Below are 16,841 nucleotides of genomic sequence, written 5' to 3'. Positions count from 1 at the left end.
TTAAGCATACAATTAATAAATTCAGGGACAAACCTGTGATTTTGATGAGTAATGCCAGGATGGTTTTTAGCAATAGCTCTTTCCAATGTCATAAATTTCTCTCCTTGGTCACACAGCTTAGATTTATTTTTACATGTACACACAGATAAATACTTCTTACACTGGGACAAAACAGAGGCAGAAACAGACTGAACATGAGCACAAGAGACTTTACTCAGCTGCCAGGAGAGGGCATCACCCACCCACACTGCAGCCCCTAAGCCTGAGCTACTTAAACTGTTGTAAAACAAAATTTAGGAGGAAAATGCAAACATGAGAAGAAGGCAGGACACCACACTTAAATACCATTTTCTTTATGTAGATAAAGAAACTCCCTCAAAAAGTGTAAACTGATGGGTTAGATAACTGCTTTGAGATTTTTTTTCCAGATAAATCGCTGATTGCATAATAAATGAAAATTAAAATTTAGGAAAATTACAAGACTTCTGTTAAACCTTATTTAGGCTAAAGATGCTGGGGCATAAACTCTCCACTAAATTCAAATTATTTTTGAATTTGCTAAATTTTGCTAAATTCAAATTATTCAGAGCACACTGATACACCCCAGCACAGCAGCTCTAACCAGCACCAGGGTGGGGGGAGAGGAGGGAAGCCACACACTCCCAGCCCACAAGTTATCTCTGGGGCTTTCTCACACTGAAGAGATGAGCAGAGCTGACAACCTCCCACATTCAAAGGCACGTGGAGAAAGCCCAGTGGCTGTAGGTCAAGCCCCAGCATCACACAAGGATGTCACATAACCTGAGTGACAGCAGAGCCCTGTAATGATGGGCATCCACTGTGGGCTTTTTATTTTTTTAAGGAGCCACCACTGCATGGCGGTGACTGATGAATAATCATTAAGGCACTGTTTTCTCCCCTCCTGCTGCCTGTGCAATAAAAAGCAGCAGTTTTACTGAAGGAAGCATCCCCTCACATACTCAGTTTACTAAATGAGAGGTCATTTACCACAAAGCAACAGAGACTCATCCAAAGGGATTTTTTTCCCCCCTTATGTTGTTTCCCTGTGCTGTCCAATGCTTCACTAAGACAAGCATTTGCTTTCTTACACAACAAAACACAGCCTAGAGCAAAGTATGCTCTGTCTTCTCCAGAAATACTACTTTGCTGGAGTTGCTCATTTCTGGTATCTTTTTCCTAGGAAAAGTTGGATGTGTCCTGGCTTGTGCAGCCAGCTAGTAAAATCTGATCAACTGTTACACTGTTAGGAAATACAGGCTTTTGTATAACCACTAAAGATCTTAATCTAGGTACTGGTTCATTCCTTCCAAAAACTGGTAGGAAAAACAAGCATACACTCATCCAAAAGTTACTGTTTTGTGAAGCCATGAAAAACCAGCATGGAAAAAGTTAACTGAGATACCAGGCAACAGAAATCCCAGCGAGCACCTCATGTGAAATCAGACAGGTCCTTCCAGGTGCAAACCCTCACAGGCCTTTAGGCTCTGCAAGCTGATTTTGTTTAAAACCAAATGAATAAACCCCATGGCCTCATCTCAAAAGAAGCTGCTCAGACATTTTGCAAGACAAAACTACCAGAACTGTTTCCACATGCAGGAAAAAAAAAAAAATGAAATCAAGCCTAGACATATGGAAGAGCTCTCTTTACAGGTTCAGACTGAAGGTCCTGACACAGTTGCTGCCTCAGGGTGCTACAGGCTGCACAGAGCCTCTGGCAGGACAGCTCTTCCCTCCACAGCAAGTGACTGGCTGCTCATAAGCATTTCTACTCCCTCTTTCAACATCCTGAATAAAAGCCAGGTTAAGGGAAGGCATTTTCACATATTTTTTCCAGGAATTCCCAAAATATTTTACAATTTATCTGATATGTCATTTGAGGGTGGGGTTTTGGGCTTTTAGGATTGTCATTGCTCAGTCACATGCCAGGTTAGAGAGGATTGTTGGCTTACAGCCCTGCCCCTGTGGTTTCCCCTTTTATCAACATCTTTTACAGATAACCCCAAAAGTAGTCCTAAGAGCAGCTCCATCATTTAAAAAAAAACCTCCAGAGAATAATTGGAGGTTAAATTCAAATAGAATTCCTTGCAGTTCCTGAATGGGTACAGGTGCTAAGGGCAGCCAAGAAGGAGCTTTGCAGGTGCACAGGCAGAGGGCAGCTCCCTCCCCTGTGTAACCAGGGTGGATAAACCCAACCTCTGAGTGCTCTGACCTGCAGGAGAGACACAAGCCCATGACTTGCTGCACTGCAGATAAGCAGCCAGCTTGCTGCCAAACTGAGATCAGTGATAAAGGAGTGAACAAAGTGATAAAGTGTGTGAATTCTGCAGGAAGCCAGAGGGAAGGTGGGGCTCACCACAGCGATCCCTGATAACCAGGTTCCTGCCTTCCTTCAGGTGGATGGTCAGCAGGTAGGCAAAGGGGCTGGGCAGCTCACTCAGGCAGTCGTTTGCTTCCTCCAGAGCCTAGGGAGAACAAAGGAATCAGTCACACACCTCTTGAAGCAGATCATAAATGAGGCAGGTGTGCTCCCAGTGCCGCTGCAGAGACAAAGTTCTGCTCTTTCCTTAGGGCAATCTTTGACAGAAAGGAAAAAAAAAGAAAAAAAAAAGGGAAAAGAAAAAAAATTTCTTTCCCAGGCTTTACTTCACTAGGCAAGTGGCTACGTATCAGCATCAAGCATGTTCAACAAAGCACCTGAAAATGAGTGGTGATATAACAATCATAAATGCCTGCACAGGTTTTCCAAATCCTATCAGCTCATTTTTTTCTGAGCTATTTCTTGACCATTCATAGCATCTCTCAAGTTGCAAGGGACCTCTAAACATCATCAAGTCCTTTGTAACCACCTGATAACCTCAGGAGGAAGAAAACATTTCACACAGCTGCTGAGAGGAGAGCACAGGACTTCTTTGTGCAGCTCCAGAAGAGAGAAGGCCAGTGGCAGGCAGTGCTGGCTGTGAGCTTTAGCAGAAGCAAACTCAAGAGGATTTTTGCTCAAGGGTTACACAGCTCAGCATCATCCTCCAGCTGATACACTTGGTGAAAACAGCTCTGGACAGCACTTGAGAGGTTATCAGAGGGCAAAGGCAGAGAAGTTCATCCACAAAGCAAACATTTCACATGAGAATAACATGTCAGAACTGCCAGGGCCTCTTCACACTGCCCTAAAACTGATTTTGCTATCTGTCAAAGCTTACAGCTGTGTTATTTGCTGTATTTACTTTAATCCAGTTTGTTCCTACACTGTCATTTGAATATTCATGCTGCTGCTCTCATCAGTTACCAGTACAATGTAGATATTATAGAGTACTTCAAAAAATCCAGAACGTTTGGGTCTATTCAAAATTAGCAACCACTTTGAACTACTAAAAACCTAAACAACAAAAACATAAACCCACCACTAAATAAACAAATCCCCCACAACTGAAACACCCCCCTCAAAAAAAAAACTAACACACTGGGCCAATCTCTTGGATGGGTTCTTCACCTGATGAGTTTTTGAATTTGTAAGAAGCAAAGAACCTAAATCTAAAATAAATTGTGTTTCTGATCAAGCTTCAAAATGACAGGACTTACCATTTGGTCATCAAAGTTTTGAGATGATAGGGAAGAGTCAAAATCCATTTCTCCACATGGGTACTATAAAACAAATGATACAATGAATTAGACAATAATAGAGGAAAGAAAATGCTCCTAGCATCAGTCAAGAAATTACTCATACATACATGTAAGGAATGAAATGCTCTTACTTATGCTTATAGATAATTTAAATATATATTTCTTTTTCCTGTTTTACGGTAACTGCTCTTAGTCTCTTGAGTTTAATCCAGGAAAAATAAGACCCTGCTTCCAGGTAGGAATAAATTTCTTCTTCTTCTCTTCCCCAGCACTGGGTGCTGAAGGTTCTTATCACAAAACTCTTCTGATGTCTGAAGGTTGTTGTGTCTGGCAGCTGGCTGCTCTCACTTTACCACAACTTCTCCTTCACCACCCAAAAAGCAAGTTCCACTTAAAGGTTTTTTAAATAGTTTTTTAACTTGGTTTGGTGTTTGAGGGTTTTTTTTGTTGTTTGTGTGAGGTTGTTTTTGTTTGGTTTGAGTTTAAAAAAAAATTGCTCAGGGGGAAATTTAAACAGAAATTGTCAAGGGGAGAGGTGTCCTTGCTTTGGATGAGTTAATTTTCCTTGTAGTAGTTGGTACAGTGTTCTGTTTTGGATTTAGGGTGAGAAGAATGTTGATAGCACACTGATGATTTTAGTTGTTGCTGGACAAGTACTGTCCCTCTGCTGAGGAGCTGGCTAGATATCAGTCAGCAGGTGATAAATAATTGCACTGTGCTCACATGTTTTGAATATTTTGTTGTATCATTTCTATAAAAATATTAATGAAATTTAAATAGTATATAAAATATAGAATTAATATAAATTTTAGACTTTTGTGTTATACCACCTTTATATTATAATGCATAAAATATTATTAAAGTAATTACTTCTTCCTTTTCTGTCCTTTCCTGTCTTTATCTCAACCCACAAATTTTACATTTTACCCTCAATTCTCTCTTGCATATGATGGTTCCCACTGAGCAAAGAATAAGAGAGAAACTGTGTGATATTTAGCTGCCTGGTGGGTTAAACCCACCAGAGAAAATAAAAATACAACAAACATGTACTTCCCCCAACTTGCTGCAATAACTGGAAGATCCAAAGGACTTTTTAGGAGAGGAAGTCAAACATTTGTTCCTAAATACTGACTCATCCAAAACCTTGAGGGTACAGTGGCCCAGCATGGAGTCTGTCTGAAGTGATTCATCAGCCAGGACACCTCTGATGCTCCTCTGGCTGCTCCAAGAGCCCATGACCATCATCTCAGCTGAAGAGGACCAACATGCCTGGGAAACTCCTCTGGTCTGATGCAGGGCAACCGCAGCCCATTCGAGCACAAAGATTTATGCTAAGGGCAATCTGGGTCTGCAGAAATGCACACAAGGTGGAATTCGATCCTCATGTGAACGTGTGGGAACATCCAAACCTCTCCAATGAGAGCAGCATTGTGTGCAGCACTACAGAAACATTTAAAAGGCAACCTGCTCCTGCACCAAAGTACATAAATCTTAGCTGTATTGACATGCTGAAATAAACATAAATACCCTTTGTGCAATTCTTTTCCTCCTCTTCCCGCAGATACATATATTACATATCAGGAAGTACAGTAATCCAGCACTGCAAGTAAGATTTCCCTTGCATGACAGACAAAATCTAACTTTATGGTTCCCACAGCAATCATAACTTGGCCACCTTGCAAAAACACATTAAAAGTGGAAAAATTATCATCATAAAGAGCAGCAGAAGAATTTTCTCACACAACAGAGCAGAGTTACAGCTGCTAGGGGAACCCTAACTTTGAATTTTCTGACTAGTATGCATAAAATCTCACTCATGTGCATTAAACTTAGTGTTTCTTGGAGTCTCTGGCTTCACAGAAATCTCCTTCAGGCACCATCATTGGCACTGGTAATGGTCTCTCTTTACAGCTTGTTTTACATAGCACTAACATGGGATCAAAGAACTGTATTGAAATTATAGTAATTTTTAAAGTGCTGTCTTGGCTAGCTTGACATCATTTATAAAAAAAGAATTACCCTCAAAATTATGATTTTGTCTTTATTCTGTTTTTTGTTTACTTGCATTACATCCACAGATACTGAACAATTATAATTTTAAACAGAAAAAGTTGGTTTGTTTTTTTTTTTTAATTTCAGCTTCACATTATATAAATGACTGTTATTCTAGGTAGCTAACTGCAGTGAGATCACTGAATATAGATAAAAGTCTTGGTGAAAACATGGTCCTGAAACCTTGATTTTATCGAACTACAGTGACTTCTCAACTTTAAACAAAAGTGGGCACACCCAGGGGGGTTACAGCCCTAAATATATTTGCATGAAAATAAATCAAGCAAGAGTAGATGCATGAATGTACATAAACTGAAAGTTCTTCTTGACAAGTGTTCCCACCTCTGCCTCCCCTGATTTCTGCAGAATTATTCAAAATACAAAACCACTGAGTGCATCTGCAACAGGACGAGGCTTTGGGCCAGTGACTCACTGCAAAGTATTGGCAAGGAGATAAAGAAATATCAGAGCACTTCAGCAATGACACGTGGCCATGGACAAAACCCAATGGCAAAAAAAAATGGCATTACAGGAACCTTTTACAACCTCAATCACGCAGGGATTCAACATGCTGCTTCTTCAGCAACAGGGAACACAGAGCAAACCTCTCGACAAATGGAGAAATGGTACCTGTGGGCAGAGCCTTGGTGAGGACGGGCTGTGCTGAGCACCCCCAGCTCTGCAGGGGAGTTCAGACAAGTGACAAAACCACAAGCACATGCTGATCTCACCCCTGAGGATCTCACAGTATCAGGTGGCCAAAGACAACCAGGAAATGCGTAGGTGGCATGTGACAAGCAATTCAGGGGGGAAAGAAGCTCAACCTACATTTCTGCTTTTTGTAGTTTGTTTTGTTCCAGGGATCTGCCTTCCTTCGGATTTACCTCCCTGGGCAGGGAGTGATGCTCACACGAGAACAATGGGAACTCTTGTGCTCCTCAGAGCAACCCCACCCAGCACTCAGGGACCAAAGTCCTCTATAACAAACTATTCCCATCCGAGGCACACAGTACAAATCCGGTTACTGTTCAATTAAGTACATGCAAAGCTGAATATTGAAGTTGTCACAGAATCATAGAATATTGAGGCTTGGGCAGCAATGGACCTTACACATCATTTAGTTCCACCCTGCCTTCTAATACTGAACTTGTTTTTCACCAGATTCAATATAATTAAATTTGCTCAACACTCCTTATTCATTTCTACTTTCTTTTGCTTCACTCTCTCCTTTTATTCTCAAGGAAAAATATAAGTTGCACTGGAGGCTGGTTACAGTAAGGGAGCATATTCACACAGAGAGATGATCTGCCATACAAGTAAATACCAAATGATTTACACACACCAGCAAATACAGAAATACACATTTAGGTAAAGATGTAAGTGCTGCAGGAAATAAGCCAGACTCAGACTGTGCATCTGGATGAAACTTGACTTGAGGTTAAGCTATTTCATCACTATACAGGTACTTCATTCTCCTAGAGCACTCAGTTTGCCCAAAATCAAAGCAGGACTTAGTATTAACTTCGTTGCGCTGAGGTAGATTTTAGATTAGGGTTTCTGGCATACAACAGCAGGAAAAAGCTGCTGCTATCATTAAAACAACCTGGAAAAACTTCCAAAATAATGAGAGGCCATATATTTACCATATACTGAGTGATGTGCAACAACTTCTGAGTAACGTTTTGAGCAGAGAAACAAAGCACTATACTATTTCAGTCGCTTTTCTTAAGTAGCACTCAAAAAAAAGAACACTCCAGCAAGATGAAACCAATTTGTGAACAATTTAGCAACCCTACGCTGCAAGTGATGGTCAGTAACTACCAGTCTGACACTTTGCATCACAACAGACTGGGAGCCAACACCTATTTGGTAGGAATACACAGGCCTCTGAGATGCAAAACAAGCAGTTTATATCAGAAAGGATCACTTTCCCCACATCAGTGCTAATCATCCTTTTGAAGGTGCAATTAAAAACCAATTAACCTGTGAAATCCCTATTCCCAAGGGAAGACTTGGAATAAAAAACGCCCAGGTCCCATTTTGGCATCTTGGATGACTATAGAGGCAGCTCCCACAACTGCAACAATCAGGTAATGAGAAAAAGGCCTCAGAAACCTTCCCAGAGAGGACTCAACAGGAGTAGACATACTTCCACAAAATCTAACTAAAACAAATTTTGCCTGAAGTGTTTCCTGCAGCCACAATCTTCACCTGCTGTCGATATAATGAAGCTATCATAGAGCTCCTCAGGATTCCCAATTTGCTCAGGCCAGGCAGGAATTAATTTCATGACAGTCTTGGTCTCTGTTCCTCCTGGGACACTATGTCCAGGCACAAATACTGGCCACAGAGCAGGGGGAAGAAAAGGGGAGAACAAGACAGTGCAGAGAAAACATTTTAGTTTTTCACCTCCTTCAGTCATCACTACAAAAATCAAAAAACAGTCTTGAGAATGAAGCTACATGTTCTGTTCCCCATCATGTGCTTGTTTTGGTTAATTCCAGGAACAGGCAGAGCTCACAGCCATCTTTCACTTACTGCCTTTATCGGTCTCAAGTGGGAGGATGGCAAATTGATTGTGCTACACAGAAATCCTGGTAACTATATTAACTAGAAAGCAAATGTATCAGCACCTCAATTCAGAGCTCAGAGAACTGCAACAACTTTTTGATTTGAGCAAGCAATTCCAACAGGTCTGAAAAATCTGAACTGTCATTACAAATAATAGAAGAATTATAAAAGAACTAAAAAATTGGAGCAGTGTTATTTGCAGCCCCAGACTGACAGGAAGGATAGCTGAATTAGTCTTGAATAATGTGTATAAAGTTTAGGCTTATTTGCATTGCTCATTCATCCCTTGAACAGAGCCCCCTCTTCACAGAATGGTTCAGATGGGAAAGGATCTTAAATCTCACCTCATTCCAGCCCCTGCCATGGGCAGGGACACCTCCTATTACACCAGGCTGCTCAGAGCCCGGTCCAGCCTGGCCTTGGTTGGATCCTCCATCCCTTTATAAGCCAGAAAATAAGGAGCAGCACAAGGAGCCCACAGGAGGTGGCGACTGAGCCCCACTGCTGCTCCAGCACCCACCTCTGTCCCCTCCTCGCTCAGCGCGGCGCTCAGCCGGGAGCTCTGCAGCAGGTCAAAGAGGTCCTCGCTGGATCTCCTCTTCTTCCCCTCAGACACGGGGCTGCCCTCAGCCTCAGCTCCTCGCGAGGACACCAGGTGAATGCCCACAGCTTGAGTGTCTGGGGGGGTGACTGTCACCTCCGTCCGCGTCCTCTGCTGCGACGCCCACAGCCAGTCCTCTCCCACTGCCTTCACCGAAGTGTTTCTGCTCTTCAGGGACACCACAGACCTGGAAAAGCTCTTGGGGGAGCAGCTCGACAACACCTGAGCACTTGAGTAAGTCGTTTCTTCTTCTTCTTCTTCCATGAGAGTCTCCACCTCCAGCATGTCAGGCACTGACACGCTGAGACAGCGGTCCAAGGAGTGGCCCTTCCTCTCCAGCATCTTGCCAGACCTCTTCTTTGTCTTCCTCACACTCAGGTTCCGCAGGAACGGCCGGGTCTTCTGTTTTAGGGATCCCCACACGGATTGCTTGTCCAAGTCCATGGCTGCAGGGGGAATCTCAGCAATGCCGCCTGCACAGAACAGCTTCAGCGATCCCCAGGGTGACTAAAAGGAACGTAGGAAGGAGGCAAGTCAATCACAAAAGTGAACAGCCGCTCAAGACTATGATTCATGTTGTCTCATCTTAAAACTTTCAGTCATTTCTCTGAACAGTTAAAACGGAGCATGTCACATTAGTAAGTGCTTCCAAATACAATCTGGTGGGTAGGTTTGATTATTTAGGAGGAAAACAGCCAGAGCAAGTATTTATTCCTACACAAAAATGCAATGTCTGCCCACTACTTCATTATTTCCAAGAGGGGACATTATATTTCTTCTTCTGTCAAGCCCTGATTTGTGAAAACTTGATATTTATCCAATTTGAAACTGTTTCTGTACAAAGCTTACTGATGGGAGTTAAATCGTGATAATGCAAGCACACAAAACTTCCTGGCAAAGCTGGCACTGACATTTCTGCTGCCACTTTCCCAGGCCATGTAGGGCTTTGTTGGCTATTTCCAAGGCTACACGGATTCTTACAGGATGTGTTGTTTACAGACATGTAAAACAGCTCCACAAAGTAAGTAGCTGAGGCAGAAGAGAGGACATGGAACTTGAGGAATCCCACCTGGGACCCCAAAACACTCCCTTACATTAACCCACTGTCAGTGAAATCTGCAGAATTAGTTTTCCTTGTAAAGCAGGCAACTGAGAGAAAAATAATAGAAAAATGGATGGATGGGTCACTTTTGAAAACCTGCTAGTGGACTCATCTTTGAGTTGATTCATAAAGAGCACTTACACAGCTGAGAGGGTCAGGAATAAAAGAGCTAAAATAAAATCACTTACTGTATGTGCATCGTAAGGGAGCAGGGACACCTCTGTGCACAGGAATATCCTCACAGACAGACTCTTCCGTGGTTAACAGCTGAGCAATCATCCTTACTCTGTGAAAAGAGGTGGTCAAATCATCATCAAAACCCAGTAAGGAAAAAGCTGGTGAAACCTGCAGATTTACTCCTTTACAGTCACACACACAGAGGTTACAGTACATACCCACGTCCTCGGTAATATACACCCATTAACTACATGAGGGCTGTTCCTAAACTCACTGCATGTTTACCTTCTAAGTATTGCATAATCAACAAAAAAATTGCTTCCCACTGTTTTCCTGATTATGAGGAAAAACACCAGGACAGGCAACAGAAACATAATTGTTAGATTAATGCACGCAGAGAAATTACTGCTTGCTTTCAAAGAAATCTACTCTTGCATTCATTAATTTGAATGAGGCTGTATAACCAGTTACTTAATAACTTATTTAAATAACTTTATGACTAACCTCACCACACTTGCAGAGTGTTCAGGAATCTACAAAAAATTCTCTAACTGCATTGCTGTCTAACCAAAGCTGCACAATCCTCCCCTCCCCTATTTATATTGGCAAATAAATAATATCAGCATTATTATCTTCAACACAATAAATGAATAAGCTCAATGGCATTGCATGCATTCATAAGCCAATAACAGGTTTTGCCCAAACAGGCAAGTGTGTTAGTATAGATGCATCAGCTTAACATAGCCACAATATCAAAGTGCACATGGACAAACTGAAATTGGGTTTTTCCCTTTGTATTTCTCACTGAACTCAGGATGAAGCACAACAGATTTACAGAGGGAGGAGAAAAGACATAAATGCCAGCCCAATTTGACTGGGGATGGAGGGAGGGATGCCTGTGCTGGATGCCCTGCACAACCCCACGAGACATGGCTGGATTTGCCCACACCAGCTGAGAGCTTTCACTGAGGCCCTTCCCCGTCTCCATAAAATCTTGACAAGGCAGCCACAGCCTCCCTGGCAGTGTTCACGTGCCAGCAACAGAAGTTATTGGGCTAAACACGTTTGCACAAAACATTATGAAACACACTACTGGGAGTCATTTAAACAACTCATCTTCTGCTACTGCTCTCTGCATGGCTCGCCTACTTGTACTGAAACCTGCTGGAGCCAAGATGCTGCAAATAAAGGCAGAGCCCAGCTCAACATCCACTTCCCAAGGCACTTAGTGCTTCCCATTCCCTTCCTGTTATTCTCCACCCCTCTCGCTTTGAGGACCCACTGCCGTTGTTTTTATTTTGTTTGCCTTGAGATTTTGTTACCAAGGAGCAGACCTATTCCTGTAGGTTTTTCCAGTTGCTTTCCCCAAGTCAAATGTTCTTTTTCCCAGCTGGATTGCCTCAGTTGCTGATTAGAAATGCCCATTCTAACAGGGACCACACTGTGTCTCTGATATCTACCTGCATTTAACCCACAGCGGGCAGAGTTCTCTTCAAGCCCAGCAACAACACAGTGGAACCAAAACGTTAAGAAAATTGTGTAAGTGGTTTTGTCAAGACAGCAGGGATGGCTCCACTGAGCTGCCACCTCACAGCTGCCACACTGGAGCAACACATCAGTGATATTTGCTGCACAGGAAGCAGCAGGTTGTCTGACTGAGGCCACAGAAGAAAGAAGCCCATCCCTGGTCACTGGATTGCCTGGAACTTTAACTGTACTCTGCCCCTGAACCTCTGCACACACATTCCTGCTGCAGCTACAACTTCTCTCATAGAAGTATTGTATTTACAAATAAATCAACCCAAATGATGGCTATGATACACAATTAACAATAAATGCACAATGTGCTCTCATCTGAGAAAAGGGTAAATACAGTCTGAAGGGCAAATGCACTCTGACATCAGCCATCTCCTTTTTCACTTCCTCAGCTCAAGCAGAAGACACACAGATCAGCACCATGACAAGAAATGTTCCCTAGGGAGATCACTGGAAGATTGGGAATGGGGATCACCCTTCTCCCCAGTGGTGCTGGAGCCAAAATTGCTGGGGCCAGCCCATACTCACACATACAACTCTTCTTTCTTCCCCCATCAATTTCCTCTGCTTTTCTCTTCCATACAGAACAGCATCAATAGAAATACTTTATTTTGAAGAGAGAGAAATTCTCCAATGCATGTAGAAAGTGGGCCCTTGGTACCAACATGTTGTTCATGTAGTCCTTATCCTCCACAGGCCAGAAGTTTTCTCTCTTCCTTCCTCAGCCTCAGAAGTTCATGGCCAACTCTATTGCCAAAGATTCACTAAGCAACCACAGGGAAAAAACATATTTTGGCAAATTCTTGGTCTAAGATTGGCCTCTTTATTCTTCCCCTTTCAATGGCACATTGTAGCAAAAATCTGCAAACAGAAAACATTCAAAGAGACACACTTCCTGTTATCAATTTAACTCTGTTGTTTTTGATTTAATTGAATGGCTCCTTTTTCTTAGGTATCAAGAAAAAGATCATGTTTTTAGTCTATCTCCTTCAGCTTTCTCTTTAATATGCTGCCAAATCTCAAATGCTCGGAAGAATCCATATACTTTAATCTCTTCCTTCAGAGGGACTGCTTTTGATTGCACCTGTCATTTTTATTATATCCTTTTATTTTGCCATCTCCTCCTCTTTTGGGGGCAATAGGGACAAGAGAGAAAGGATTACTGACAAAAATGTTGGTCACAGCTCACTGTGACAGAACAAATATTTCTAGCATTTTATCCTCCCTTAAGTATCTCCTAATTATGGTCCTTGAGATTTCAAAAAAAAAATTATGTGCTATGGTTTCTTTCAGTAAAACACTCCATATGCACTCCCTTAAATTCATATAATATTTAGAGCTAAATGATTTTTTAGATGTTCTACCAGGTGGCTAGAAGAGATATTTCAAATGCCACTGAAAGCTTAGAGAAATCATCCTGCAATTCTACTTCACTTACTGACTTGACAGGAAGCCAGCAAAGCCACAAGAGAGAAATACTGCAAGACACTGAAAATATTATAAAAGCACCCAATATAACCAAGCAAATAAACTGAACAAACCCAAACTGATTTACACACTGGAAATTATAGAAGAAACTGTCTTTCTTCACTATGGAACCATTCCCTGCACACGCAGAAATGCACCGTGTCCACTGAAGATGCTCCTGGTTAATATATTTAAATACCATCTTCAAAGTCAGCCAAGATGACAAAAACACACCTGAGCACCATGCCAGCACTATTACAGCTCTAGGTTAATTAAATCTATTAATCCTTATACTCATTTGCTTATCCAGTGAAGGTGAAAACTTTGGGTCAGTGTGCATGCCAGCCACCTCTAAGTTCAAATTCAATCAGTGTGTTTTCACCTACAACTAAATGCTAATAAACACTTAAGTCCATGGCAGCTGAAATTACCAACACATGCATCAGAAGCTGCTAGGAAGGTGCTCCTCACTTGCATGCATATTAGCATAGGTTCAAATTGGAAGGAACTAATGGAACTCCCTCAGTGTAAAACCTCTATTGATTCTGGCTGCTCTGCAATAGAATAGTCACCCCAATCTCTGCCTGTCTGGCACATTCACTGACTTAAAACCAAACGCATGAGACATTGCACAAATTACAAAAAAAGATAATTACATTTCTCTTATGCAACATAATATTTGGCCATGGAAAGTTCTAATATGAGTTTATAACCTCCATTAGGTTTATAATGTCTGAATTCAGTGCACTGAGAAACAAGGCTGACAAGAAGGTGATAAGGGAGCAGGGGGAAAAGGGACTGAGGACTTTTTTTCATATTTTTCTTTTATCTTTTTGCTATAAATTGAGTCTTCTGGCTCTAGGAGCCATAAATGAAACAATTCTTCCCTGGGAGAGAAAGGAAAATATCAGGGAAATAGCTCTCTGCTGGCTGAACAACCACTGCATGTGGTGGGTGGTTATTTCTATAACAGAACACACCAAGTACCCCAGGTTTTTAACATCATTGTAGCTCAAACACAGCCAAAGACAAACCATTACTAGGAATGGAATTACTTTTTCTAAAGAAACCAACACTTCCTTCCCTGCAATGGCTTCTTTCAGTCCCTTATCTGGCAATGCTTTATGCTAAGCACCAACAGCCACAGAGATAAGAAAATATCATCCAAATAAAGTAAACCTATGTTCAGCATTACCAGTTTGCCCTGGAGCATTCCAAACCCAGCATCAGTTATTAAAAGGGAATACTTTACCAAGGGCAGGATGTTCCTTCCTTGGATCACCAACACCTTCAAGCAAGCACTGTGCCTCCTTTGCAAAAAAAAAAAAAAACAAAAAAAAACAAAACAAAAAACAAAAAAACAAGTCCCAAGTGGAAGGCTGAGCTGGGTGTGATCCCAGAAGGCAGCAAGGGACACTGAATTCCCTACAGCACAATACGGACAAGCTGAGACAGCCTTTTCTCCCTGCAGCATATGGCAAATACCTGGACTTAAATTTGATAAGGCACCAGAAAAAATAATCTAATCTCAATCTGAGTCTGCACAGGGTAATTACCCAGGGGAAATCAGTGTTAGAATTATTTTTAGCACTAACAAGCATCACAGAGAGTGCACTGATGCAGTGCAGGTAAAATCTTCACTGCACAGGTGATTTGCTGCTAAAGCAGGGTCATGGCTTGGGCAGCTCCCAAATCTTCCCACTGAGCTTAAGCTTCCCTGTAGGGCTTCAAATGATGCCAGTCTGTGGATACAGATCCTGCTCTTCTGTTGCTCTGCTGTAACAGATTCATTTGCAGAGCGTAGCGGGATGCTAAACTCAAATATATAAAATAAAATAGAGACTTGACCTGTTGCTGTCAGCCAAACTAGAACAAGTGCTTCATAAGAAACAATTTCACACGCTTCAATGGAAACAAGAAAACCAAAACAAACCAGCTTTATTTTCGTGATGTGGGATGAAAGAAATCGACAGACTCTGCAGAAGATCACAAGTAACATCCAGGGTAAATACAAAGCTTAAAGAAAATCCTGGTTGTTACATGCAGATAATAAAGGCATCTAGAGTAATATTTTCTATTTTAGGTTTGGAGTTTGTTGTTTTCAGTTGGGTTTGGGGTTTTTTCACATATTCATGGGGTTTTGGGCTCTGGGCTTTTAGATCCCATGCTTGGCTTTTTGATTTTTAATTGGCTGAAATGTGACGAGTTTCATCTTTCACAAACACATGAAACAAGCACACATCCTCCTCCACTTAACAGCAAGAGAGGAACAGGGCCACTTTAACTCCTTAGAGGCTCTTTTGCATAATCTGGAGGGCTTTTTTCTCAACATTTATGAGCAGACAGTAACTAGGAGAAATATGAGAACGACCAGCTGCTACAAGCATCTTAAAATAGTATCTGATAGTGAAAGTTACTGAGAAAATACCGTGCACCTGCCTCCAGCTTATGAAAGTATTGCTTTCATTTTGCTTCTGTCTTTTCTAAAACAGAAGAAAAATGATGAGTATGTAGAGAGGAAATGAAGGAGGAAGTGTTTGGGTGTATTTTTACAAACATATTTCACAAGTTCCTTCCACTCTTTGAGCTTTCTTCAAAATATTGTGGTTTGCAATTGTACCTGTGCAAGCAAAAAGGCCCTTTCAACCTTTCCAGTAGAATTTGTGGGATTGTACCAGAATGGGGCAATCAGATATGATATTTACAGTGCAAACAACACCTGCTGGGCAGCAGAGCTCTCCAGGGACACCTGTGCACAAAGATCTGCTTCCTGCAGGGATGATGTGCACCTCAAACAGACTCCAAGGAAGATCCTGCAGGGGCAGATCCTTCTCCTGGAAGGCACTGTGCCAACTGCTGAGATCACACCAGCAACTGGAACACTTCTTCCCCAATGACTGAATCTGGTTTATCATTTGTCTCGTTGTCCCCAATCCCATCAGAAAATCCCCGGGAATGCTGGCACCTGGAGGAGCAGGGGGAGAGGGAAAGCTGGCGAGCAGCAAGGGGAAGGAGAGGTGTAGGTACAAGCAGAGAATGAGATAAAAAGAGCTCTAAAGTAAGTGAGCTTACATGAGGAACAGCACAAAACCAGGATAGAGGCAGGTACAGACATGCTGAGGGAACTGGTCCCTGCTGGAGGAACTCTGCTGGGAATCCAGCCCTGCAGCCTCCTTCCTCCTCACTCTCTCCTTCCAGCCCCTGCTCACCTCCCTCATAACAAAAGGTTTATTTTTATAACAAGAGGTGCACAGAAATAGATCCTCCCTTTCCATAACTCTCAGGGAAAACAAACCTAGGAAGGAAATCAGAGACTCACTTCCACTGGAGGCCAAATCAACTCATGCCTTTTACTAGCACTTAAATCATACATTTCAATGAAAGCAGCTTGTGACTATACGCAAATTACTCGTCCATGTGCCAGCATTTCTCCCTAAATAACTACTATTACTGTCACACTTCTTATCAAATTTCAGTGACTATAGAGGAGAGGTCTATTAAAAGCTCTGTGTGATTCTTTATTTAACAATTTACCAAAATAACTCAACCAGAACACTTTTGATTCATAAAGTGACATGACAACTTGACCAGGACAAAAACCTACAGGTTTGCCTATTTTTTTTTTCCTTACTACAGCATGTTCCTCTTTCCCACAGTAACATGGCACAAGCCAGGCACAGATCCTCAGTGTATCTA

General features: G+C 42.0%; 1 protein-coding gene across 4 annotated transcripts in view; it reads right to left on the bottom strand.

Moving 5' to 3' along the window:
• MCTP2 (multiple C2 and transmembrane domain containing 2) overlaps positions 1 to 16,841 on the bottom strand; it is a 117,653-nt gene that overhangs the window by 92,913 nt on the left and 7,899 nt on the right. Inside the window, exons 1-5 of one of the 4 annotated variants that reach the window (XM_064388507.1) lie at positions 10,361 to 10,378; positions 10,154 to 10,251; positions 8,783 to 9,370; positions 3,598 to 3,660; positions 2,375 to 2,483 (exon numbers count right to left, since the gene is read on the bottom strand). In XM_064388507.1, coding sequence (XP_064244577.1) covers positions 2,375 to 2,483; positions 3,598 to 3,660; positions 8,783 to 9,307 — 697 coding nt within the window. In that variant the 5' untranslated portion in view covers positions 9,308 to 9,370; positions 10,154 to 10,251; positions 10,361 to 10,378. Of the gene's footprint in view, positions 1 to 2,374; positions 2,484 to 3,597; positions 3,661 to 3,746; positions 3,990 to 8,782; positions 9,371 to 10,153; positions 10,252 to 10,360; positions 10,379 to 16,841 lie in introns of those variants that run through there. The other 3 variants (XM_064388506.1, XM_064388509.1, XM_064388510.1) reach the window with 3 other exon arrangements.

This window comes from Passer domesticus, chromosome 14 (genome assembly GCF_036417665.1).
Source record: "Passer domesticus isolate bPasDom1 chromosome 14, bPasDom1.hap1, whole genome shotgun sequence".
Classification (NCBI taxonomy): domain Eukaryota; kingdom Metazoa; phylum Chordata; class Aves; order Passeriformes; family Passeridae; genus Passer; species Passer domesticus.
This window is presented reverse-complemented; position numbering and strand designations above follow the sequence as displayed.